Source organism: Poecilia reticulata, linkage group LG17 (genome assembly GCF_000633615.1).
Source record: "Poecilia reticulata strain Guanapo linkage group LG17, Guppy_female_1.0+MT, whole genome shotgun sequence".
NCBI classification, from domain to species: domain Eukaryota; kingdom Metazoa; phylum Chordata; class Actinopteri; order Cyprinodontiformes; family Poeciliidae; genus Poecilia; species Poecilia reticulata.
In genome coordinates this window covers 22266643-22293750 of record NC_024347.1, presented here as the reverse complement: position 1 = coordinate 22293750, position 27108 = coordinate 22266643, and the positions used below count along the sequence as shown (strand labels likewise).

Genomic DNA, 27108 nt, shown 5'->3' with positions numbered 1-27108 from the left:
TGCGTTTTGTAAAAGTATGAAACAGTTTGGATAAGGAGTAGAGGAAAAAATTTTGAAAATTCACAAAAATATATGCTTATACTTCATTATACCTACCAACAAATGATACTCATGGTGTGGTAAAAATTTTTATTTTTTCTTGACTTAGAAATCGTTCTGTTTCAAAAGTTTCCTGGGCATTACGGTCCGGTTCATGCTGCTGCCAGGAGCTACAGAAACTAAAATACTACGATCAAAGTTCACCAGGATGACTGCAGCAAAGCAGAGCAAGGCAAGCAAAATATTCAAGTTAGAAAATAAAAATCCACCAGTGTACTACATCAATTATCAAATTAATTTAACATAAGGAGACAGAAACTAGCTGGACTGAGATGTCCAGAAAGATTCAGGTGCAGATTATTTCTACTTCATCCAACTAAACCATAAGTAATGTAAAGCAATGAAAAGTGATGAACAACAATCATTAGATTCATAAAACGCACAAACATCCACAGTATAGTCCGTACATCCACTGGTAAAACAACCAAACTGATGGTTAAAAATCAAGAATATTTTTCCATTAAATAATATTTAAGATCCAAATAGAAAAATGTGCACAGGATTGTGTAAGATCCAATGTTTTTTTATTATTTCACAAATTACCTTTTCCATTTTTATAAATTGGCTTGCCGATATGAATCCTGGCCTGTGGAAGAAGTTGCTATATCTATCAATCAATAGTGGTAGTCTCTTGACTCACATGTGAGACAAATGCAGTGTTACAAAGGAAGTGTCCAAAGCCTCACAGCAAACTAAAGATGTTACTTCCTGCAGAAATGCTAACGTCCAACAAAAGACACTGGTGTATTTTCAAAAAGCCTCCACAAATGTCTCTCTGACTCAGTAGAGACAGATTACACTCCTTTCAACCTCTATCATTTCTGTATTTTAAAAAAATAAACATTTCAGTGATTTTCAGTGACAATTGTGACAAAATATGTTAAAAATCCAGCTGCACGTCTAAGCTTGTTGCAATAAATCAGTTAATAGTCCCCTTTTTGAAAGTCAGTTTTATTTATACATATTTTGAAGTTTTGAATATTTAAAAATATCTTTCAGGTTCAATGTTAAATTTCAGTTTGAAATTAAAGTTAATCATCTTTGAGAATGTGTTCTTGCATTATTATTCCACTGTCATATTACATAAAAATGGTCTCAAAATCACAAAATTATTGTTTAGTGCAATAAATTATTTACTGTCCAGAAAAATTTAACAGGATTAGAGATCTGTAATTTGAATATAATGCATGCATGCGACAGATTGTAGCTAATTAGAGACATCAGGCATTATTTGGCATTTAATAGTAACCTAAAATTATCCAAACACAGGCCTTCGTTTCAATGATGGGGGTTTGAACATTCTGGACATTTGAGCATTAAAAAAATCGTCTTACTTGAAAATGGTCACAAACAACAATATTATCGTTTATCGCAATAACTTCTGGCAAAATGTATCGTCTATCAAACTTTGCCATTATGACAGGGCGATGTACACCCCAAAATAATAAAGTCATTAGAATTTAACGTTTATTGAACTTTGATTATTGTCATTTCATTATTATGCCATTATTACCATTATATTGCTATATTTGTTGGTCTCAAAACAACAATATTATCGTTTATTGCAATAACTTATGGAAAAATTTATGGTCCAGAAAATGTTGTTACTGTGACAAGCCGTTTGTCAATATAATATCCAGTCAAATTGTAATCACATTCTAATATAAATACATGTGTGCTGTATTTCAATAGCAAAGGAGTGCCTGGATGCAATATTTGGTAGGTGAATAAATTTCCAAGCAGGATTTATGCAAAACCAACAAGCTAATAATATATTTTTTTACTCGTTTCTCTGCCACTCTTGATGTTGACATTTAGTGGCTGATATGCAAGAACTTACAAAGACTGGTGGAAAAGTGCAGTTAAAGATATCGCCGATATCAATGTGTTCAGTAGCAGCATCCAGGGTTTCCCCCAGTGTATTATAAGCCTGGCAGCCCGCCATGCTTTACTAGCCTCGCCGCCAGGCTAAGCGTTGCTTGTTTACGTTTCTAGGGGGGAAAAAAAAAATCTTTGTTTTTTAAAGCCGGGCTTTTGCTCTTAGCATTTCACTAGCAGAGCAGATTTATTCCTAAAGGATAGGTTTATAGTTTATGCATTTAAACCCGACAGCGCGTGGACCAATCACACAGTTGGCGGCTCTGCGTTTTGCCTCGTGCGCTGCCGCTGCTTTACCTCAGCGGGATCGCGCGTGCCTCCTTTCACTCAAACTGGACACAGGCTGACGTGTATGGATATTTACATCAACTTACTGTGAGGAATTATGATCCTTTGGAGAACTCTAGGTAAGAGTTTAAAACCCACCGCGTTAGCTCTGGTTGCGCAGCTCCATGTGAACCGCAGGAATAACTTGAAGCGAATTCAGATGTGCGCGTTGCGGAGCAGTGAGAATGATTTATCTTTGTGAACGAACAATTATATGCGGCGTTTACATCTCAACACGCTGCCCAGCGTGTGGCTCTGTGTCTGTCTTCCCTGTAAAGGTTATGTCTGTGATCCCGGTTGGCCGGAGCGTTTGTGGATAATGAGCAGCGCTAACCTCATGATGCAGGTTCAGCCCGGTGAGGAGCTTTCGCGCTCTCCTCGCAGTCACGCTGATTTTTTATTATTTTATTATTATCTTTAGTATTATTTTTCCGATTGTACGATGCATCAAACCATATCAACCATATATGCGTTGTCTACTTAAGAGTTAATGCGCGCGGCCACAGAGATCTGAGAAACTCGTCCCATAAACGTGACCAACCAGAATAGTCTCTGTGACGCTTATTAAAAACTTAACAGACACGAAATGGAAGCGCTACTAAAGCCACATTAGCAGCATTGAATTAAATCTCCCGTTTGTTGCGCATCTCTGCTAGTGCAGCAGATTACCTCATCAAACAGGGCCGGTCCAAGGCTGTATGAGGCCTTGAGCAGACATTGACTTAGGGACCCCTTTTGTTCCTAAAAATATCAGCACCTCTAACAGCTTCTGTGTTAGATTTAGTGAAATATGGGAGAAGGGAGTAGTTTAATTGGCCAGCCTAAAAAGCAATATGTTATAATTGCAGTTTACTCATTTGTATTTGTAAATTCAAAGATTAAACTCACAGCATAAGATTGTTGCTATGATAACAAAACAACCTAACTATGAATATTGTTATTTGAAGTTTTACAAAGTAAACTTGCCAGCTCCTTAAAATCTTGTATTTAAATGTTAAACATTTTAAAATCATTCAATTTATGTATGCCTAAAGAATTGAATAAAATTTAACAGCATTAATCATCTCAATAAACAAGTGTTACATTTATGGATCTGTGGTCCGTTTTAAAATATTAGTGTTTATGGGGCCCCTGAAGGCCGGGGGGGCCTGATGGAGCTCCTGACTTAATTTGGATTAAACAGAAGTGCAAACGTGTTGTTTTTATACTAGTTGTGGGTTTAAATAGCATTTCACTGGAGATCTTTTCCCAAAACATATAATTACACAATAATACTTTTACATTTCCTGTCAACTTAACATCTTTTAATACAAAAACACAGTGGATCGCCGGTGGGCCGCCTCAACGCTCCGACCACCGGGCTTAGCAAGTTTTCTGGGGGKAAACCCTGGCATCACAATGACATGTTTTACTGATGCTGTGCAGTCGCGCTCGTCACCACGCTCTAAAACTGGGTTCCCATTGTGATTACCATCTACGGAAACATCAGAAAATCTCTGGCCAGGAACCTCAATCTGCGATTTAGTTGATGGATCAGATGCAGTTTTGTGCACTTATGACCAAGATAACGCAACCAATCAGAGGTAGAGGTTTTCTGGGAAAATCATGCAGTGTGGGCGCTGCCTTACCAGACATCTGATTACTGCACACCGACTAAAACATGAGCACTGATAGGCCCGATTGATCACTGAACTATGTTCAGTAGTTTTTGCAGCTGTTTTATTTATTTTGTAGGTCCAACATGTCTTCCAGTTCCAGTATTAAATGTTCAAAGAAAAAAAATTGTTTCTTCTTTGTGTTAACGAACGGTTTCCAGCACTGAAGTGATATTTAAATTAGTAAATGCAATATATTTTTGAAAAACAACATTGTTTTTAAAGATATGCACCTCTGGTTTCCGTTTTTCTAACCTGCTGGTCCTGTTTTTACTACTTTTCCAACAGTTGTACCCAATGGAGAAATAGGCTAAAGATATTGTAGATTTGAATGAGAAATATCAGACATTATTCGGCATAATAACCTGAAAGTCTACGATTACAGGAATGTGTTTCATTGATGGGGTTTGACCATATTGGACATCCAAGTACAAAACAGCAACTTGAAAATGGTCTCAAAAACAACATTATTGTTTATCGCAATAAATTCTGGAACAATTTATCATCCAGTAAAATTTGTTATCATGATCTGATCACCAATCAGAGAAAAATCAGGGGATAACTGGCTGACCCCGATCTCTGGAGCAGAAACAACAAACATTATCAGCCATCATCGTTACAATGTGACCTCTAAGTCTCAATCAGTTTGAACTATAAAGCGACGCTGAGGCATCTCATCACCAACCTTCCTGAAAGCGCACACGCACACACACAGACACACACACACACACCGTTTGCACGAGACATCTGGATCCGACGTGTTCGAGCTACACCGTTTTAATTACAACATTCATCACGGTGCCTGCACAGTCGGAGGAGTCAATAAATTGTGCGCCGCTCACGGTCAACGGCTAAGGTACAAGAAGAACTGGTTTAGACTGTGCATTTTAAAATCTCACAGGCCTCACAGTCACGTAACACGCAGCTGGTTTTAATCGAAAACTGACACAAAAGTTAAAACTTCCAGCCGACCCAAATGACCCCTGAGCGCCGAGGCAAGAGAGGGCCACGCTGGTTTATGGACCGCCGGGCTTTGGGACTGAATCTGCCAGGCCCAAAGCCACCAGAGGCGATAAGTACCGTAAAAAAGAAGAAAGTGGAGGCGTTTCAACACTGTGTGAGTTTACAGTGTGTCCGAAAGAATGCGGTAACAGGAGTCCAAAGGGGAGGTTTCGAAATAAACAACCGATGCGGCACAAAATTTAACAAAGTACCACTTAAATTCTTAAAAACCTAAATTTAAACTGAAATACAGATCAGAGGTGTATTTCTGCTTGTATACATTACTGTTTTCCCTGTGGTCCTTAACAGCATTTTACATCCAGTGTACTCGTGTTATTATGACTACTGGCTGCAACTCATCCCTGCCTGCTTATGAGTATTTCAAGTTCAAATCGTAATCGTTATTGCAATATTAATATTTGGTTAGGTGTTGCATTTAATGTACCATTCTTTCAAAGTCTATTTGGCCAATTACACCTAAAATTACTCATACCCCTGGAAGATTTAGCAACATATTTCTCTTAGCTGGAAGTAATATTATTGTTATGGCGCAACTTGAACCTGATTAGGGTGATGGCACACAGGCCTTCCAAAATACCAGAGGAGGAACGCAAAAAGAGGTTTTGACTCCAATGATAACAAAGATAGCATTGATGGCCATTGTTAAATAGAAATCTATTTTTAAAAAAAACATTTTTTTACTACAAAGCAACACAATGGTATTTGTTACTTTGCCACAAATTAGTAATGTCAAAACAAGGCTTAATAGATATAAATAGTATTAAATGACATTTCGATCCACTGGTTCCTCTGGTCCAGCTTAAAAATAGTAAAAAGCAGTGTAGTTTCCACATTAAAGGTTAACGAATAACAAAATATTCCAAATTTATTTCTCTCCAATTGCATTGTAAACACGAATCAGCACTAGACTTAAAATAATTAACAAGAACGCTCAACAGAGTACAACAACGTTGCTCAGTTTTATCATTCCACATGGATTTGGATAATATTGGAAACCTCAGAGTTAAGGAAATTATTTATAACTAACACATTGTTGTTTATCAATGAAAGTCATGCTAATTTATAAAAAACAGATGTTAAATACTGCTTAAAATCACAACTCAATCATTTTGTCTTGGTTTTAATTACTGGTAAGTTGTTTTAATACAACTTCTCTGACAAAGTCTCGATATAAAAATAATTACCACCAACGCATATTGATGTTGGAAACAATATTTTCAATGCTGTTCTTAAATTATGGAAGCTCTTAAATAAATATCAGAATCGGAAAAAAAGATTTCAAATAAAAAAATGTTTTTAAATGTAAAAATTTAATTGATAAAAAGTCCCAATCACCTACTACTTAAAGAGAAAGTGCTAAAAGAAATTAACTATGAGAGAGAAACACATCCAAGTAAAAACTAAAACAAATGGATGTGCTTTAAGTTTCATTCTACTAATAATAATCGAGAATTGTGGGACTGATTGCGGGAGTTTTCACTCACTGACGTGCAACCAGCAACGTTTTGTCTCCTCGTCCAGCGGTACAGAAATCTTAGACTGCAACACACCCCTGAAATGTATATTTTATGAAGCGGATAAACTGGTACGTCAACAAAAGCCTGAAAATCCCACCACACAACAATGCGATCAGATCGTCATCAACACATTTTGTACAAACAGTCCTTTCATCTGAAGCGCCATTATCCTTATATGAGAATAATGGGACCCATTCATAAGAATCTGTCAATGGTGTCTAAACAAAGTGCTTATTAGAACCGTTCTTTAATGTGTCTAAGCGTTTTGAAAATAATCAGGCTTTGTATTTAGTAAATACACTATGAGCTGGTTATTATAAACACATTAAAATAATTACATCCATAGCAGCACAATGGTATTTGTTACTTTGCTATGGATTAATAAGGTGAAAGACCAAATATGATCAACATGTCTGTATTACTGTTGGTATTAAATATCAATTAGATTCACTAGTCCAAGTTCTCCAGCTTAGTTAGTTAGAAACGTTAGATAATCCCAATTAAATCTGGGATTTATTAGCAAAATTAGGAGATTTAATTCTAAAACCCAGCACTACCACCAAGGTAAAGTTAACTCTTGTCACATAAAATAATGAAATCCTAGAGCAGAAATGGACAAAATTAGGCTTGGAAACTATACAAAGGTTTCTTTCCTTTTGCATATTGTCAACATGTTTTGATTCTGTATATTTAAATGGTATCATATCACCTACTACATTACAGTGGAAAAAAAAAAAAGATTTACATGCCACATCCAGACCTGATTACAGCCAAAAACTCAAATAAAAGCTTTCTGACAACGTGAAGTAGGCGAAAAGCTCGACAAATAAACCCAATGTAGAGAAAGTCACAGTCGTGCTTCACAGAAGAAGACAATCTACGAAAAATACTCCAAGAGAGAATTGATGATTCATCCTGGAGGTCGCAAAAAACCAGAACATCTAATCCAGGGGTGTCAAACTCCAGTCCTCCAGGGCCACTGTCCTGCAGTTTTTAGATGTGCCACAGGTACAAAACACTGGAATGAAATGGCTTAATTACCTCCTTCTTGTGTAGATAAGTTCTTCAGAGACTTGCTAATGACCTAATTATTCTATTCAGGTGTGGTGCAGCACAGGCACATCTAAAAGTTGCAGGGCAGAGGCCCTCCAGGACTGGAGTTTGACACCTGTGAGCTAATCAGACCTCAATAGCCCAAGTCAAGGTCTGAGTTTATGAGTCAACAACGAGAAAGAGACCGGGTCAAATCAGGGATCAATGGAGGTTCATGGACAAACCCATTACTGATAAAAATCAAAACGCATCTTTATGATCTCAAAAACATCTTGGGAGGATAAAAGAAGAACTTTTGGAAGGTGTCTTGTTAGATCTGGTTAAAAAAGAAGAAGCTAAAACTGCATTTAGGACAATCAATTAATGTGACGGTGTTGGGCTGCTTCGCTCCAAAACCTGGAGGACAGAACCAAAGGTTCTGCTCTGCTTTAGGAAATCCTGGAGTGGAGTGTCTGGTTTGTAACCTTAAGCTGAACAGCGCTTAGTTTATACAGCCGGATAACATTCAAAAAAACACAAGCAAATCCAGCTCTGAATGAGTCAAACAAAAACAAATAAACAATGCAAAGGTTAGGGATTGGCCTACTCAAAGTCTGGACTTAAGTTGTAGGATGATCTTAAAAAGATAGTTAGCTCTCAGAAACCCTTCAGTGTTAGTTAATTAAAACAATTCAGCAAAGAAGATTGTGCCACAATTGCTCCAAAGGAACATAAAATACACCCCAATTACTACAAAGTTATCAGGTGTAGAAAAAAATATTTAAATTAAATCAAGTTGGTATTGACAGATTTTTTTCCCCGTTAATAAAAGAAAACACATTTTGTATTTACACTGTTTATATCTTTATATAGGAGTGTCCTTTTTGAGCATAAATGTTTTATAATCTTTAGTAAATGTGGTAATGCCTGAATTAAAGCTTTTAATCATTAAAGTCTTCAGATGCATCAGTCAAGCTTCGAATGACAGATAGCTTCTGGTTTTCTAAGAGGTTTGACCAGTCAGTCCAGATTTTCTTTTTAATGACTTCGACCCTTATAAACAGGCTCATTTTAATTTAACTACTACATGAAACAAACAAACACTGACATTAAAAATGTGCTGAAGGCTCTGAGGTACATGTGGTTGTTTGGAGCCAAAAAGATAAAAAGGAATTATAATTGGCATTTAACTTAATTTTAAGCATATGTCACCGACCTTTATTGGATTTTTTTGTAAATGTAAAAAAGGTGATTGTTTATACAAACCAAAGATGAGTGAGTTCACAGGTTTTGTTTTGATAAAAAAAAATACCGGTTTTCAATTAATAACCTGCCAATCAAGGGCAAAAAACCTAATAATTGAATGGTGCGTCACTATTACAGACTACAGTGGAAATCAAGTCCTTGTATATCTAAGACAATGAAAAGAACAAGTACCCTCATTCATGCAGCTGCATCTGCAGTCATCTTTGTTTATGCTTCCTCTGGTTTACACAAAACCTTTAATAGTTTATATTATTGTTCATTTTTTAAAAATACTTTAGAGAAAAATTATAATTCTGTGCATTTTATGTTATTTTGCATTTKAYTTGACTTTTAAGGCAATTGTATTTACGTTTATATATGCAAGTACAATTTAAAAGCTTTATGAAATTCTATGTCACACAATAGATGTTTACCATCTATCCATTTTCCTTTTTAGCTTGTCGTCTGCCTTCAGATTGGTCGTCATCTAAAAAACAGACAGCTTTTGTATGAAGCAAACACACCCCCCAAGATGTCAGAGTCACCGGCTTGGAGGATCGGGCTCCTAATTACTTCAACGAAACAAGTTCCTTGTGTGTGTGCGTATTAATAAATCCTAATTACATCGTACACTAGACCTGGTGGTGATTATCTCTAAAAACCAGCGCTGATTGTAAATAAACKGCGGCGAGATCACTGCAGACAACACCACCCACTTCAGGGGAACATTTATGCCGCTCTCGCTTTCTTCCAATACACCAAAACCAATGTAAGAAAGCGCTAAATTCGCCAATCTAATCTTTTTTGCTTATAACATGCAACGGATAATAATAATAATACATTTACCCTAGTTAAGTTTACATTTGAATATTTAGATGATTGCTACTCGCTGCCAGTGAGGTGAAAAAAAAATTTAAAAAAACGAAAAACAAGCGAGAACATGTAATATTTCAAACACAGACACCCTACCCTGTTCGAGACAAAAGCCCACTGCAGCCCCTTTCGCTGCCCTTACACAGTTCCCCCTCCCCAGCGTTTCCAGCCCGTCACCGCTCCGCTGACTGACTGGGTCTAACCCAGCTGCTTCGCTCCGACATTTTCCTATCTGCTCCCTGAACCCTCGCTTCAAAYACAACGCTTCACTGGTACATGAGCGGATCCTAAAATGTGTTTCGAGCTGTTTAGGTGTCATAAACTACTTCAATGTGTGTAAGGCACGTGGCGTACAACTATACCGAGCCCACGCAAACACTTAAACGTTCATTTTCGCACGCAGTTTACGTCAAGTTAGCTCTTACATTAGCCTGCTCGCTGTAAACGTAGCCAGACGGCTAACAAGGATTTCTAACCCAAACAATCAAGAACAGTTTTGCACTTACCTTCAAACCGGGTCACACGCTCCTACCAACTCATTCGCGTCCTGATTTAACTTAGTGCTGCGCGATTTTAACARTTATTTTCTAAATCTTGTACGTTAACCGTAGCCTACGGCTGTGTGACGTTCATCGCTGCTTTTGAAAACATCGCAGCCGTTCGTCTGTCGTCCGCTCCGAGAAAAGCCTAGCAAAACATGCAAGACGTGCTCTCATTGGTCGAGTTGAGTCACGTGGCACCCCGAGCCCCCACCGAGCTTATAAGGTCTCCGTCTGCCGGAGAGACTAGATGGGTATGTGTCAAACGATTTAAGTGATATTTTGTGGAAGCTGTGAGTAACTCCGCACTTTCTAATGCTTGCAKTGTTATTTGTGCTTTCGCGTTTCGCGATTTAGAGGCATGTWAAACGCCTTCATGTGGATTTTAAGCGTGGTAAATCGGACTAAATGGGAAGGAGAGGGAGAAAACAGGAATGGCCTCTTGACGTCATCTTTTCCGCTGCGGTCAGTAGGAACTTTCTCGAAAGATGACGGCTTGAGCTAAACAGTGGATACGTTTATTCATGTTGGCGTTTGTTGCTTTTATTTTTAGGCCTAGTGTCGGTAACCAAGTAGTTGGCATTAGTTGTCATTTATTGCCCGCCATTTCTTTGTGTGAATGAGTCAGCTTTGAACTGGTTGCGCAGTGGCATTTGCATCAGGGCGGACATGGCGCGCATGCGTCACGGCGCATAATGTTGCAGACCAGAAAGTGGGGGGAGGGGCGCAGACTAGACACGAAAACGCCACCGGGACGGGATGGAGACCAAGCAGCAACAGAAAATAAGCAACATAAATTCCTAAAAAATAATAAAGCTTATTCTACATTTTATGACGTTGTCTGGAAAAATAAATCTCATTTAAATAGATGCATACTTAACAATCAGGGGGGTATAAACCAGTATTTGTGAGAGAATAAATTATAGTTTTTGATGCAATTTCATTTTTTATTTGGTTGCTACTAAACTAAAATGGACGAAATATACAAGCACCAAAAACGGGTTGATTAATTGTGCTATTTAGGATTTTTTAAAATTTAGAGGTGCGATTCACTGTCGTTTAAATCATTAATTGGAACAATATCTTAATATTAACTGATCATTATATTTTAAAGGCTAATCAAACACCAACAGCTGCATTTAAGTTATTGTAAGCCACAGATGATTTAATGTTTGAAATAAAGCAAAATGCCAATATGATTTAAAGTGAAAAGGTTAAGACATAAAAGTCTTAACCTTTTCTAAAAATAACAGCCACCCTGAAGGTCCAGTCTTAGTTTCCACTCGTTTCCTCTGAACAACTTTGTGATTAGTTTCTGTCTCCACCAGGTGTTTTTCAGTTGTAGATAAATGAATCATCACTACAGCTCTGTGTCAAACAAAACTAGAAATGTCACAGTAAAATATACAATCAACAGATTCCCACTTATTAAATGTGTACAACACAAATACTTCCACCACTTTTGGTATTAAAAAAAGGACTAAAAATGTACTTCATTCTCAATTTAATTAAAACTAAAAAAAAAAAAAACATGCGCCACATTTTTTCCTAAAAATAAATCAGAATAGTCAAACCTTTAAAAGAAAATCACAAATCTGCGCTGGCAGAGGAAATATACGTCTGTGCTATTGTATAAAACCTAAAAACCTTTATCTGTGACATTATTCCTGACGGCTCTAAATCAGGTCGGCCATTTTCAGTTTTGTCTGAATAAAATCTGGATTCAGATGAACGTGTGAATTCAAGGATAAGTGTGGCTCATGTTTTGTTTACTTAAGAATCTGTATTAAAGAAAGAGTTGAAGGTAAAAATAATATACTAAAACAAAATTAGGGGTCATATTTAGGTAACAAAATACAACTACAGCCTTTTTAAGGGTAAAATTCAAGGATATTTAACATCAAATTACATAAACCTATGAAAATATGCTACACAAAAATAGGTGGATTAATTAAAAAAATAAAATTAAACGGGCACAATCTCTTTTCAGTGGTTTAAAAATGTCTTAATACCTCTATTCAGTGAGAAGGTGACATTAAATTTGAAATATTTTCACTTTAAGAACATTAAAAACTTTTCTGCTTGTTTTTCCTTTTCAAAATATTTAGAAATTTAGGATAAACGTAACTGCAGGACTTTTTAGTAAAACAAAATTTGCTCTGGCAAGAAAAGCATGTGCTCATCAATAAAATCAGGTGATTTTTGGTATACAGGTAACAAAAGATTAACAGACTAGTCATTTAAAAATATATCTTTAGTCAAATTAGAAATGGTTTAAAAACTCCAATATTGAGCCCCAATTATGTAACAGACAGAAATAAGAAATTAAACATCCACTGGCAACAGTAGATTCTTTAAGAAATTATGAATATTTGTAAATGTCTTGTATTTTATAAATGCAGAATATCCATGAGAATAATTAAACTGAAAACCACCAGTTTAGTAGAAAGTAGTCAATATTAACCAGATTTATTTTATGTCAATCTTCTATACAGTTCCCCTTGAGGAATTTTACCTGATACGATATATTTTTAATACATTTTGCACTAATTTTTTACAACTAAGTAAAAAAGAAAAGGAATAATATGGCTTCCTACAGTAATTAGGTGTAAAAATGGCTATAAATATGTAGTATATCATTAAGACATGCTGAGTAAATGTAAGAACCAAGCTTGGACCTAAACAGGTATATGAACATTTTATTTACACAATATGCTTTTAATTAAACAGAACCATTAACATCTACAGGTCTGCTCTCACACCGAATCCCGGTACTGGAGGCGGTTCTGTCAGGGAGGTCAATCCGCCTGCCGGTTCACAAGAGAAACGGCCACTCCTACAAAACAATAGAAACAAAACAGGAAGGCGTAAAAGATGGAAAAGCAGACGTTTTTATCAATCTGATGTTGGTTGTGCGTACCTTGGTCCAGGTGGTGGGACTCGTCCGGCCTTCAGTTCGTCGATAATTTGCTCCATATCTTGTGGTGTGAGGTCCTCCTGAGGGAGAAATAAACCGTTTAGTGATCGGGATTCTGAGTTTGGAATAAGACTGCTTTCAGTTTTTTTTTAAATATATTTAAAAATAAGTTAGGCTAGCAGCAGTAGATGCCATTTTCAACTGACATGCTCAAAACCACAAAATATTTATATTAAAAATAGTAACAACATTTACTGATTGGTTATATTATTGTAAATTGTAAGCGTGAAAATTGTAGTTATGAGAATGTAAAATGTTTTATTTTGAAAGGCTCCCTGGAGGGTAACAACATTTAATGATTGGTTATATTATTGTGAATTAGGGGTGCGTTCACACTGCAGCCTGAAGTGACCCAATTCCGATTTTTTTGCCGGGACCGTTCACACTGCCAGTAAATGCGACCTGTATGCGTTCTGCAGTGTGAACGGGCAAAAGACCTGAAAGTGTCTCTCATGCGCACTAGAGGGCGCAATAGCGTCAGCATTCTCAGTGTTCTGCCAGCTGCCATAAAAAGAAGAAGTGCTCAGTGTTTGCGGAAGTAAACATGGAGGCTAACAGTGGAGCTTAGCTTACATTTTTGAAGTTGCTGTCCGGCCGGAGCCACATATTAACAACTTAATCCTCATATTGTCCGTCATGGTTGTTGTTTTTCTTCCCACTTGCACATATCAGGACGCAGAATAGTGAGATTTGTTGAGTATCAGTGACGTTCAGTTCGGATGAATGCGGCCTAGACGTTATGGTCGCATTTGAATCGGATACGTATCGGATATGGGTCACATTTGAAAAAGAATCCGACTTGTGCTGTTCACACTGCCGTGAAAAGATCGGATACAGGTCGCATTACGTAAAAAAAAAAAAAATCGGAAATGGGTCATTTCAGGCTGCAGTGCGTACGCACCCTATTATATTATTTAATTTCTCTTTGGGGTTTATAAAGTATTTTTGGATTTGAAATATTATGGAAAATACTTTTTTTCTTGTGATATAGGAAAGGACCAACATTTAGCTGCTTTTGTTTTCTGACACTGAAGTAGGGCTGGACAATATGGCTGAAAAACTTATCACAATATAATAATAATCATAACCATGATTATAATACATTTTATTTGTATAGCGCTTTTCTAAACACTCAGGACTCAAGTAAAAGCGTTTCATATAATTCAATATCAATAATTACTGATTAGTTTTTTGTTTAAATATTTTAAGTTACCAAACTGATGGCATGACCTTTCCTGTTTTATCCAGTTTTCACTCTGCTGTCTTTTATTTTTAAGCAGTTATGAGACACAGTAGCAAACTCTGAAACTGCTGCTGTGTCAGTTATTGGGCAGGTTGTTGCTGGGTAACCAAAGAGTGAGTGAGTTGCTAGGCAACCAAGGAGCGAGCGAGTTAGTTGATTCTACTCAGTTGCTTAGCTGGCATGGGGAGGCTAAAGTCTTTCCTCTGCCTACATCTCCCAGAATGCAGTTTGATCAGAGTTCAGTGAATAATCTTTGTTCTATAATATTGAACAATATATGTTATTGTTTTATTGTCCAGCCGTACCCTGTAGTGTATATTGCGATATGAAAAAATCATATCCAGCTTATGCTGCCATCTTGTTGGCAATTAATCTCCTTATGTGTATTTAAGAGTTATTCTCTGCAATTCGGATGTTTTTGCTATATATTGTACAGCCCTAATAGACTTTAAGGGTGCATTCACACCAGCCATGTTTAGTTCACTTTAATTGAACTCCAGTTCATTTGTCTAGAAAATTTGGCTCATTTGGGAAACTCTGGTCCACCTAGAAACCTAGGTCTGTAGTTGAAATGAACGCCAAATAAACCAGAGACCACTCTTAAAGCAGGAAATGCACTAAAGAGTAAGGCATTATGGGTAAATGCAACCAAAATAAGCATGTGAATCTAGAGCTGGCAGGAGAAATGGCTCATGTTTTTTTTTTACCTACACAAAACAGAAATCCTGCAATCACTAAAATCAGACACTACTCAATTTTTGTTTACACTTCATGAAGAAGGAAGATGCCCTCATATCTTCTTCTACGCCATCCTCAATGACGTATAAACATTTTTGGCTGAGGCAAAATTGGTTGATTTAATAGTATTTCCAAGGACAGTTAATTGTTTGCTTACATCCAATGTTGACTAAAACTTGCGTTATATAAAAAGATTGCTTTTAATTTCTGAGACTTTTTACTTTTTTTGCCTCAAACTCTAGTTAACTTTAAGTTTACAGCTCTTTCTCCTACTGGTAAATAACAGCTGAAATATTTAGAAAACACGGTCCGAGTAAACTGTAGCACACCTGAGCTTGACTCGGTGAAGCAGTGCTGATAGCTGCAGTCTATGCAGGCGTTCCTTACCGATTTACTCCAGGTTTCAATCTAATTTTGTTAATTTTGTTAAGACCGCCATCTGTGCGGAGCAGTCGAGCACTCACATAATAGTTGTCATTTATCTGGACCATTGGGGCGTTCACACAGGCGCCAAGGCATTCCACCTCTATCAGAGTGAACATCTTGTCTGCAGTGGTTTCTCCAACCTTGATACCTGTAGAGAACATAAGGAGAGAAACATGAACTGATGCAGCAACATTTGACAGTAAAGTATTAAACATCTCCTTGACTGCAAGTAAAAAAATGTTGGTGTTGCCTTCTAAATGTCTGTATCTCTATATTGTTAGTTGATACAAACAATATATATACTGTGGAACTATTATGAAAATTCACTGAACATTTTTATTCTCCCATTTGGGTCTCTGCTGCTTCTAAAAGCAGCCCTGTCGAATATTAATTTAAAAAGCCATTTTTTGGGCAGTAAATTGATGCTTTTTGGAGTCTTAAAAACGTGCCATTTCAAAAACCACCTCATTAAGGATTCATGGATTTTTTTTTTAATTGTCATACCACCTTTGCATATTTGTGGTACGAAAGTCGGACTCAGGTCCCCGATTGATAAATAAACAAAGTAATTTATGTGACATATAGATATGTAATTTAAAAAGTGTGTGTGTAAATAATTTACCAGATGAAGCTGAATTAGGTGTCACATTCTACAGGCATTGTGCCGTTTCCTTGCAACCAACGCAAAGCTCCAGCACGTTTGATGAGCTGGTTTTATGGCAGTACAATGGATGCTGGAAAAGACAAGTCTTTTGTTGTCAACTTCCCATCCAGAAACCACTTGCTGCAGTCTTGTTGGTTGTGCAGGAGTCTCTACTAATGCTTTTCAAAGAAGAGCGGTTGGATAATTGTGCAACCGCTGTTTGCAGCCATTTTCATGTGCGAGTGTAAATGTTGAGTTGGGGGGGGGGGCGTGGCCAGAAGCAGATTATTAGCATACAAGTGACAAGACGCCCAGAGCAGCTCAGACTAAAATCATTATCGAAGAATGATTTTGTGCAAAAAATACATAATGAACTTGTCGCCCAAAATATATATATCGCCCACAGACCTATCCTAACCTGTAGTATAACAGGTCACCTTTAATACTGTTTAAACCTGTATATTTGCATGTTTGTACTCACTGTTTATTCAGTTTATAAGTGATTAAAAACTTCTGCAGTCACCTGCATTTTCATGTCTTTATTGGTTTGTTTCTCAACCTTAAAATGTAAAATCCCTCTCTTACCCAGCTTGTTCTGGATGGCCTCCAGGATGCTGTCAGAGTTGCAGAGCATGCAGGGGGTTGTCGTGCAGATCTGAATGAAGTATTTTCCCACAGGTTTACGCAGAAACATGGTATAAAATGTTGCAACTTCATACACTCGCATTGGAGCGACGCCCAGCACCTCAGCCACCTGAAAAAAAATAAATAAATAATTACAAACGTTCATAAAAACCCACTATTTAATTTCTATTTTTAGGTTCTAAAATACATTTTGTGCAAATGTTTGCATTGTGGAGCATCTTTATTTAGAAGCAGTTGGTAGTTTAACCTTTTTAACTTAAAATATTTTGAGAGCCATTGTAGGAAGTCCAATAACTGGGTTTGCAACTAAAGACTACTTGGAAATTATTGATTGATCAATTATTCTAACAATTAATCAAATATAAAAGTGGCACATTCTGCAGATTTTTAATCTAAGCCTGTTTTCATACAATATTAGAAATACCATAAAAGCTGGTAATAAACCAAACTGAATTATTCTTAAATAAGAAAAACATGGCATTCCTTTGTAGCGAAACACAACAGTCATTTTGACCCTCAGCCCAGATAAATAATCATTTAGAGCCACAAAAGTTACACGACCTTTTGAGAAAAAGAGCCTGTCATTTCTGAGAAGTATCTATGGTAGGTAATCTTTTCTCCTTCTTATTAACATTTTTAGTTTTTAAAACAAGGAGGGAAAAAAAGGTAACATTTTGAAAATCTTAATATTTGTGATTATTTTATTTTTCTGTATTTTTGGGAATGTTTTGTCCAGCAATTTCAACTTTTTTGTAAATAAAGCTTAAAAAATTACAACAGACTGCAACTTTTTGAAAAATGTGCAACAAAATCAGTAATTTGAGAAAAACATTTTTTTTTTAAACAAACATTGCATCATCCTAAATTTCCGCCCTCGGAAAGTATCGATTTTTCATCGATCCTTTAAACTAGCGGTTCTCAACGTGGGCGGTACCGCCCCCCAGGGGGCGTTCAGAGGACGGCAGGGGGCGCTGGCGGACATTTTTACAAAAGGGGGGCGCTGGGATGCCTTTGGGGGGCGTTTGGTCGAAGGTAAACTTTACACCTTAAATCCACAACAATACCAGTTCAGACTTTGAGCAACTTGGTAAAACTGTATTGTGTAACATTAAAACATGCTTGGCTGCTGTATCCATGGCAGCTCTTCTTCTATTCAGTGTTTGTAGCTTCATGGCGCAGCTCCGCTCCGCATCAGCGTTACACCGGCTGATGACGCTGCTGTGATTCACTTTGTCTGGTATTTATGTRGGCTACATATGTTTGGGCAGTTCTGTGATCATGTCAAAGCAGCAACTTATATTAAAAAGTGTTTTATTTTCGTTTGAAAGCTGCACGCTACCATGGAAGGACAACAGAAAATCGCTCTTATAAACATGTAATTATTAAAATCACGATATCCTGACTTTGTATCCCTCTGAAAAATGAACCCATTTAAATAAAGAAATCCCTCCATGAGTGATGCCACGATAGAGAGCGTTCATTTTATAGCGTTAACACGGAGCTGTAAGTGGTCCGRCGTGAAACGGGTTTGATGGAACAACGGTACCACAGCACTTTTAAATTTCAATAATCAGAACACCAAAATTGTTTCCGTTGTTTTAAAAGTCTGCCTTTTCCCCATCGATATGTTTCCCGACCGCCCTGCATCTTAGGGAGTAAAAAAAAAAAAAAAACGCGCGCACATTGCGCAAAACTCTGAAACACGAGAAGCGGGCAAAACGGAGCGACGAACTAGATGTGAATTATGGCATAAAAACAGAGAATCCGACGCAGAACAGTGAAAAAAATCAACACATGATGTGAAACACATGACAATTAGGCGGCGCAGCAGGTGATGAGTGAAAATTACTGATGGTCAATAAACGATCAAATAAATCTAGCAACAGGAAAGAAACTAAAGTGGACATAGCAATAAACCGAGAGAGGATAATACTAATCAAATGAAACTAAATGGAAATGAATGAAGAACAAAATGCAAGAATAAACTAAGAAACTAAAGTAAATTCGGAGGAATAAACTGTTATGGCAAGACCTTTATGGCAAGAGCAATAATTAATACAGAGGACTTTATGGCAAGAATAAACAGACACTATTTCCAGATAAAAGGTAAAATAATATTGTTGAAGTGCCATGGGTAGGGGCGCAACTATACATTATTCAGGTGGATGCGAAAACATAAATCAGCGCCCCCCAACGAAGAAACGTAGAAACATACGCTCCCCCCCGCGCGCTACATTTACCCCGTTATGTGCGCGAGGTGAAGCAGCGTAAGGCGCGCTGAAGTGTACGGGAAAACATAATCGGTGTGCCGATTCAAAACATCTACAATAATGATAGTAACATTAATAATAAAATAATTGTCAGTGCAAAGTAGTCTACAAATTTTTTGGTGGGGGGCGGTGAGGGACCTGGATAAGGGCTAGGGGGGCGCTGGGCCGAAAAAGGTTGAGAAACACTGCTTTAAACCATAGGGGTCCATAGACTTAGCTCTTTTTAACGTCTAGTTTGTTAAGGCGTAGCAGCAAGACCCCGCCTCCCTCAGTCTCACTTTCAACTTGAGCTTAAAGTGCACATTACATTACACACCAGGTTTTTTTTTATTGTGTTAATAGGCCAAGTATAACCGGAGTTATGCTAAAATTAGTAAACCATATTTTTCCGAATGTCAGAAATGTCAAAAGCGCCGCCATTCCGCGGCTTTTCCGATTATGTGAGAGGGACTGAGCTTCCAAACGTACAAAACGAAACATTAGATTCCTGTGTTTTTGGACATGTAAAATCTTCAATAAATAACGATGGGCTGTATTTTGTTGCTGAGAAACAAAGTAAAGTTGCGCAAGTAACCGTGAAAGAGAAGCGTAAAGGAGTAGCGGCGCGAACGGAGCAGCTGAAAAAGCAGTGACATCGCGAAATTAATGCAAATTTCGACTGGTAGCATTCACTTCGTAATTAGTTTTTACCTTAGCGGTTTCTGTTCTGTATATAAAGGATTACCTGAATAATCAACATGGGTTGTTAACATCCGAAGCGGGCGCGCAGCGGCGCTGTGTTTTGAGCAGGAAGACGAAGAGGAAAAACCCGCAGCCGGAATCCGCGGCGCAGTGAGGATTTCCATGATAACAATGGCTGATCGATCATTCTTATTAGCAACAGACAAAGAGTATCAGAGACTGAGAGAACGATGAGATCCTGGCAGTCTGAGAGGCAGCTACTCAGATCCAAACAGGGGAATAGCGGCACTGCAGGGAGTCGATCACTACGGGGTGAGGCGGAGCCACGACTTTAGCAGCTAGTAGTAAACAGCTTACAGCCACGGCTAACTCCGGGAGCCAAGGTAGAAAAGCCTTTTTTTCCCCATAATGTAAAAGACTGCATTTATGCAGCCACAGTGTCCAAAAGAAAAAACGTAAGTGCAATCATTTGCATATTGAGAGTCTACAGAGGCTGATAATCTCCCCACTCTGCTCCTGGATTACCGTTTAAACTTTTGAGTTTTATGTCAAATCCACACGAATTAAATGACAGAAACTAATTCTCTCACTGCATCTTTGATTCAGTTTGTCCAGCTGCAGACTGTTAGACTGTCCAATCAGTCAGGTATTGTGTAATTAGTGCTTTTAATCAGTTTTCAGTTAACTAAATTCAAGTCTATGGAACACAAAATGTCACTAAAATCACTCTGTCCTAAAATCTTTCAGAAAATTGTAAAAATGCACTGAATCGTATCGGATTGTATCATATCGTTCAACAAATATCGTGATACATATCGTATCGTGGCCAGAATATTGTATTGTATCGTATCGTGAAATTATTGTATCACCACACCCCTACTGGCTAATGTAATTATTCGATTTAACAAGAAACGAAACACTAAAACCTGCATTTGTCATTATAACTCTATTTAAAATCATTCACTGACCAAAGTTATTAAGAGGAATTAATGATTGTTCCTGATTTATAAAAAACAATCAGAAAATTTTGAAAATCTCTCACAAGATGTCAAATCTTCACATTTTTCATCAGAACAAATGCTATTTAAATTATATACAGCAGTCAGTAGATTTTAGGGGATGAGAACATAAAACTCTATAAATCCAGTAGTTTTCATGATATTTTGCCACTTAAAATAAAAACTCAACAGAATCTGTATCTGCAAACATAAAATTGTATCAAATGGATTTTCTTTTTGCCTCAGAAACTATAAAAACCAAACAAATGCTTCACTGTTGGTGAAATTTCAAGCACCTTTCTTTTTTTAAACCAATGATTAATTCAATCAGATGATCAGAATCTTTACTCAGAGGCCTAAAGAGATGACAAAGTCGGTTTGTTTGTGTCTTTTCTGCTCATTACAAAGTGGAGCGAGTTTGAAAGAGAGAGGCTTTAGAGAAATTACTGTGCCTTGTTCATGGCAGAGATGGGGAGCCATCCATGTTGCCTTTGGGCCAAATCCAAGACCGGGATGGTGGCGGCTTGCTTGTGTCCTTCGGGATACATCGAGAGGATCGCATCAATCCTCTGCAAAAAAAAAAGACAGAGGATCCTTAATAACACTGTTTTGTTGTTTTTCTTTCTCAACTTGTAATCAGAAGATCATAGTGTTCAGATGTTTCTTATGAAAGCAGACATTTTCAAAGAAGTTTTAGTTTTGAAATATTCAAGCTATTCTTCATTAACAAGCAGCTCTACAGAAAAATAAAAGTTTCACCATAAAAATTATTGCAAACAAAATGTAAGAATATAGAGCTGGGCGATAAATTGATTTTATCGGTTAATCCAATTTTTTGTTTCTGAAGATTCATTTCTTTGGAAAATCTTCACTTTTTTCACGATGCACTCATTGTGCAGGTTAGAGTGATGTCAGCGYGCCCAGGGAGGCCATCTTGTTTCACAAGCATGTTGACAGATTTTATTTGGAATCTGAATTAAAGTCAACTCTATGATGGAATGAAGGCATACATTTCTTTTTTAATTATAAGAATAAAATAATATTATTACATAATATAAAGTCCTACAAAATTAAAGTTGAAATACCGTATTTTCCGCACTATAAGGCGCACCGGATCATAAGGCGCACGTTCAATGAATGGCCTATTTTAAAACTTTTTTCATTTATAAGGTGCACCGCATTATAAGGCGCATAGAATAGACGCTTCAGTTTGGGTTGCCGATTTGTACTCTATTATTATACATCCACATTTGTAAAGAAGTGGTCCCCAAGTACTTTGTCTCTCTTCCCCCGCCCCTCCACCCCCCCTGGATTTAAATGTATTATCAAACTTTATTAACAAACCAGCGTTTTGACAACTATCCCAGCATGCACCGCGCACTTCTTCTTCTACGGGGCAAAATGAAGTCGGCGGCTGCTTACCGTAGTTGCTAGACCTGTTGTGGCTCAATATTGGTCCATAAATAAGGCTCACCGGATTATAAGACACACTGTCGGCTTTTGAGGAAATTCAAGGTTTTTAGGTGCGCCCTATAGTGCGGAAAATACGGTAATACAAAATAAAGTAAAAATTTTATGAGAACTGAAACACAGAAAATAAAAATGTAAGCATCTTGTGAAGTTATACTTTGATATAGGTTTTACAAATATTTGATATAAATCCTTAATCTTTTATCACATCAGCATTAAATTATAAACAGTAGTAGGACTTTGAAATGATTGTGCAAATAATTATGTCCATTTCAAAGAAAGATTTACACAAACTGAGCTGATAACGTTTTCCCTCATTGAAACAACTTTCTCGTAATTTTAATTATGTTTTTTTTTTCTAGTAAAATTGTGTCTTTTTGTGCTATTACTATATTCTTGTAAGTAAACAAAAATGTTGATAGCCTGGCTGTAATTCTGCACTGTACAACTCAGAGAAGCTAAAGATACATTTTGAAAATATTTTCTGTAATTTCATTTTGTAGGAGGAAAAAAACCTAATTGATTAAAATTGGAAATCAGACTTCATACCGTCTTGATCTCGTTAGTTTTTATGCTTTTAATCATTCGGGGCAACATTTAAGTTTTTATACATTTATTTTCTTTTTATTAGATTTTTATTTGGCAGCAAGGAAGAGAAGCATGAGGAAAGAAAACAAACAAAAATCTACATTTGTTAATTCTAATAAATGTTCTGCTTGTGCTGGATGAATAAAAAACAACGGATATGAGATCTGATATGAAAAAATCCAAGATTTTATTTTTATAATATACCGCTGGCCCTTTAACAACATTTGTTATTGTCAGGAGTTAGTTGCTTTTTTTCCTCCCAAGATCTAGAAAAACATGTAAATAAACCCACTGGGGAGCAGATCAGACGTCAGAAGCCGTTCTTACCTTTTTGTTTTCTGCTGTGAACTCAAACGGAGTGTCAGAGTTGTTGTCAGGCGTGTCTCTGTGCTGAAGCAACAACAAAAAATATAGAACACATACTGGGTTATAAAGAGTTCATGCAGTCTCCACCAAACATATAACAACAAAAATTCTGGGGGAAAAAAAAAAAAAAAAATCACCTCAAAAGGTCAAAAATTATTACATTAAAAAGCTGATTCATAGCAGCTACTTTAATGCTTAAATAGTTTGTTTACAAAAGATTAACCAGGATGGCGCCATGGAAGCCCAGAGAGGAAACAGGTGTTTTTCTCCAACCACAGAAAGGAGGAGATGAATAACAGACAATTATTTCTGCTTCTGCACACACTGCCCCCTTGTGAGCAGCAAATGCCCCTTTGTGCAACTTTAAAAAATGTAAATAATAAGAAGAGTCTTGGCTGGTTTTTGTTGTTAAAATGTCTCCGTCAACAAGAGAAATACACAAAGATGCAAGTTTCTGATGGATGTGATGTTTGTCTGAGCGCCTAACAGGTAATAAAGGTTATTCCCTGGATAAAAAGGGAACAATCGGAAAAATCAGCGCTCCTGGGATTAAGCTAGTAAAAACATGGTGCAGAGTGAGGCGGGGGTCATAATTTCTCTGCACTGTTATTGGCTGATGAATTTGGAAGATTTAATATAATGTAATCCTGAGAGACTGCGACAGACTGGCGACCTGTCCAGGGTAACCCCGCCTCTCGCCCGGAACGTTAGCTGGAGAGGCACCAGCACCTCCTGACCCCACTGAGGGACAAGTGTGTTAGAAAATGGATGGGTGGATGGTAATCCTGAGAGTCGTTCACAAAATTCAGCTTCATTTCTACACAAAAAAAAAAACAATGCAGGTGCTAAATCTAATTTTTTTCTAAGACTGCACTGAATTTTGAACATTTTAGGAAAATAAACTGATCCAAAGATTAGATAATCGTTGAATTATCACGGAGACTGAACTCAGGATAAGATCTGGTTAGAAGAATAATAAGAGAGCCAGTGAGATTATTTAATATTGTTTACTGTACCTTTGTGCTTAATAAAGATAACTTGAGCTGCTCATGTTCAAAATTATGCAATAAAATAACTTTTGACCATTTTTGACTATTAAAGTGACTTTAATTTGACTTTTGTTTTGCTAAAAGTGTCTCGTGCTTACACTGTTTTATGTTGGAAGCAAAACAAAACAAACCTGTAGAACAATATCCAGGTCATGAATAAGCCCAAGTAATCAGTAAAATAAAAAAAAAAACTATTTTCGATTCCAAAACAAATAAAACACCAACTCTGTTTTTGAATCTACACTAAATTTGTCTAAAATATTTCAAATTTAAATTATTTTTGCACAGGCAAAACTAAAAGAATTCACTACTTTTCATATTTAAAATTTTATTTAAAAATATATTGCCCTGAGTACTTTCAACTTGGCAATTTTATCCAGACAACACTGAGTATATAATGATAAAAATAAGGACCCTGTCTAAGATCATGTCCTGGATATTGATTTGAAACTGGAAAACTCACCACAAAGATGCCTCCAGCTCCAGCTCGAGCGGCAGATCGATGCAAACCTCTGACCTGCCTGGCCTGCAACGCAGAGGAAGACAGGTAAAATATAAATAAAAAAAATAACCTAACCTACAAAAATATATATGCTTAGCTAGCAGGATTAGTTACAATCTCATTTACGGTCAAGTCTAATTTTTAAACTGATAATTTGGAAAATAAAAACCCCAGTAAACATAAAGCACTACAAACACAGAACCACTATTTGCAAAAACTTATTTATGTATTTGGCTCAACTGTTTAGTTTGTTGGGGGGTTTTCAGTTTGTTTTTTTCAAATTGGAGTCTGCACACAAGTCCTGTTTCTACACAAAACTATACGATGAATTAAAACTATATGATGCAAACTGTAGAGACTAAAACGATACGCTGATCATGTAAAAACAATGTTAGCATTTAAGGTTAGATTGTAAAAGAAATTCTAAAAATTTAGCATTGTTCTGTAAGAACCTTAACCATCATAGGACATAAACAAGAATAGCAGAAGTCACTCATTCAACCACTGGCAACATTTTAAATGATATTTACTTAAATTTTTATATTAGCAACGTTTCACACGGTAGCATAAACCAATATTTAATATTTAAGTACGGATGGTACGGTTCTAATACTTATACAGTTATATTTATTTACTTTGCTTAATCGACGTACAATTGCGTAAATCAACACCAAAAACTCCTGTTCAGCTGTAAATCCGAAGTCAATCACACAAATCATTAACGTATCGAATTTGTCTGCTAATATGTACGTTTGGATTAGATATACCGTTATGCAGTCTTGTTTGTCAAGCTTTCAAATTGTAAATATCTGATAGTTTGATGCTATGCTACCTGCTACTGTCACTGTTATCAAACGCTGCTTAGCTTAGCCTAGCCTAGCCTAGCAGTACGGGCTACATGTCCTTGTGAAGAGTCACAGCACTTCCTCTCCAATCTGCAGAGCAAACAGTTTCTGATTGAGATAGTTCACATTTGCGAAAAACCCCAAACTTACTGCCTGCGAAACAGCAGATCGAACTGCAGAAGATAAAAACATCCTGAAGCTTCGAGTTCGTGTTAGCAGTAGAAGGACGGGACAGCAGTAGCTGCGGCGGCGGCGGACATCAACACCGGCGCTCGATTAGTACGGTCTGACGTCACATGCTGCGTTTCTCAGTTTCTGTGCAACTAAATCAATCCCAGATTAACCGCTTGCTTTAAAACTTTGTTTTATAAAGTGCCTTGAAATATTTTTTTTATGAATTGGTACTATATACATACACTTTTATAAAATTGAAGTATAAGTAAATTGATTTAGCAGTAGATATTGTGTTAAAATGTTATTACTGCAGTTTAATACATAATTTATCCAATAGTTTTACTTTATGAAGCTGAATTTGTCAATTTATTTACACAATCCCATGTAAGGTAATTGTAAATCATCTCAAGAGAATGTTAAAAACAGAAAATATGACATTTTATATCTAAAATGAACACATTGTAAACACTAAACCAGGGATGTCCAAAGTGCGGCCTGGGGGCCATTTGCAGCGCTTGGACTGATTGCCTGTGGCCCTTGACTTACATTTCAAGAACGATACAAATTTGCCCTCTGCCTCCTCAAATCTGCTTGAAATTATTTTATTAACCTTGGCTAAGTACAAGTTTTTTCAAAGAATGAGCCACTGAAATCCTTATTTTATTGCTCAGAAACAACATTTTGTTCTATATTTTTCCAATTGACACCAAAAACAAAATAACCCAAATTAATTTATTTTAATAAGGCAAACCTGCAAAACCCTATTGAAGTTTTGCATCTATAATAATTTACACATCCATTCCCAACAAATCTGACTACCTTATTTGTATAACTAAAGCGTCACGTGCTTAATTGCTCCATAGCTTATCACAGCGGCGTTCAACTTCAGAGGCCAAAATATTAAATACATTTAAAATGCAAACATTTAGAGTTTTTTTTCCCCTGTTTTTTACCTTTACTTGCTTCATAATAAATGTTTTTTTCTAAACTTAATCACTGCAAGGACACTAAGTTTTACCAAGTATTTTTGATCTAGCTTGTGATGTAAATATTTTTATAAACTTAAAATTATGCAAACCTAACTTACAAGTAACTTTTCAAGAAACTATAAGAGCTTGGTTTAAATCAATAATTCCTTAATATTGATTTTTAAAAAGTACTTGTTCCATTGGCAGATTATTTCACTTACAGCAATACATTTTTCCCTTTTTATAAGTGAATAATCTGCCAATGGAACTGGTACTTTTTCACCATTAAAGAATTATTGACTTAAAACAAGATCCTATATCTTGCTGAAAAGCTATG

At 36.7% G+C, this 27108-nt stretch overlaps 2 protein-coding genes across 3 annotated transcripts in view; both read right to left on the bottom strand.

The window, feature by feature from the left end:
• Positions 1–10347, bottom strand: part of ankrd12 (ankyrin repeat domain 12) — a 52818-nt gene extending 42471 nt beyond the window's left edge. For both annotated transcript variants that reach the window (XM_008434324.2, XM_008434325.2), the window contains exon 1: positions 10156–10347. The gene's annotated coding sequence lies outside the window, so the exon portion shown is untranslated. The remainder of the gene's footprint in view (positions 1–10155) is intronic.
• Positions 10348–12867: 2520 nt separating this feature from the next.
• ndufv2 (NADH:ubiquinone oxidoreductase core subunit V2) lies at positions 12868–25988 on the bottom strand. Its single transcript, XM_008434323.2, has 8 exons — positions 25780–25988; positions 24746–24808; positions 23195–23257; positions 21262–21378; positions 16801–16969; positions 15611–15720; positions 13109–13185; positions 12868–13024 (listed from the first exon to the last, which is right to left on the bottom strand). Exons 1-8 carry the CDS (start codon positions 25819–25821, stop codon positions 12931–12933), a joined length of 735 nt encoding a protein of 244 aa, XP_008432545.1. The 5' UTR covers positions 25822–25988; the 3' UTR covers positions 12868–12930.
• Positions 25989–27108: the final 1120 nt, after the last annotated feature.

Excerpts from the sequence above, each read along its gene's own strand:
- ndufv2 (XM_008434323.2), bottom strand. The coding sequence starts at position 25,821 with ATGTTTTTATCTTCTGCAGTTCGATCTGCTGTTTCGCAGGCA. Across the intron at positions 16,970-21,261 it reads CCATCTCTGCCATGAACAAG|GTGGCTGAGGTGCTGGGCGT; the intron begins GCACAGTAATTT and ends ATTTTTTTTCAG. Across the intron at positions 13,025-13,108 it reads GTCCCACCACCTGGACCAAG|GAGTGGCCGTTTCTCTTGTG; the intron begins GTACGCACAACC and ends ATTGTTTTGTAG.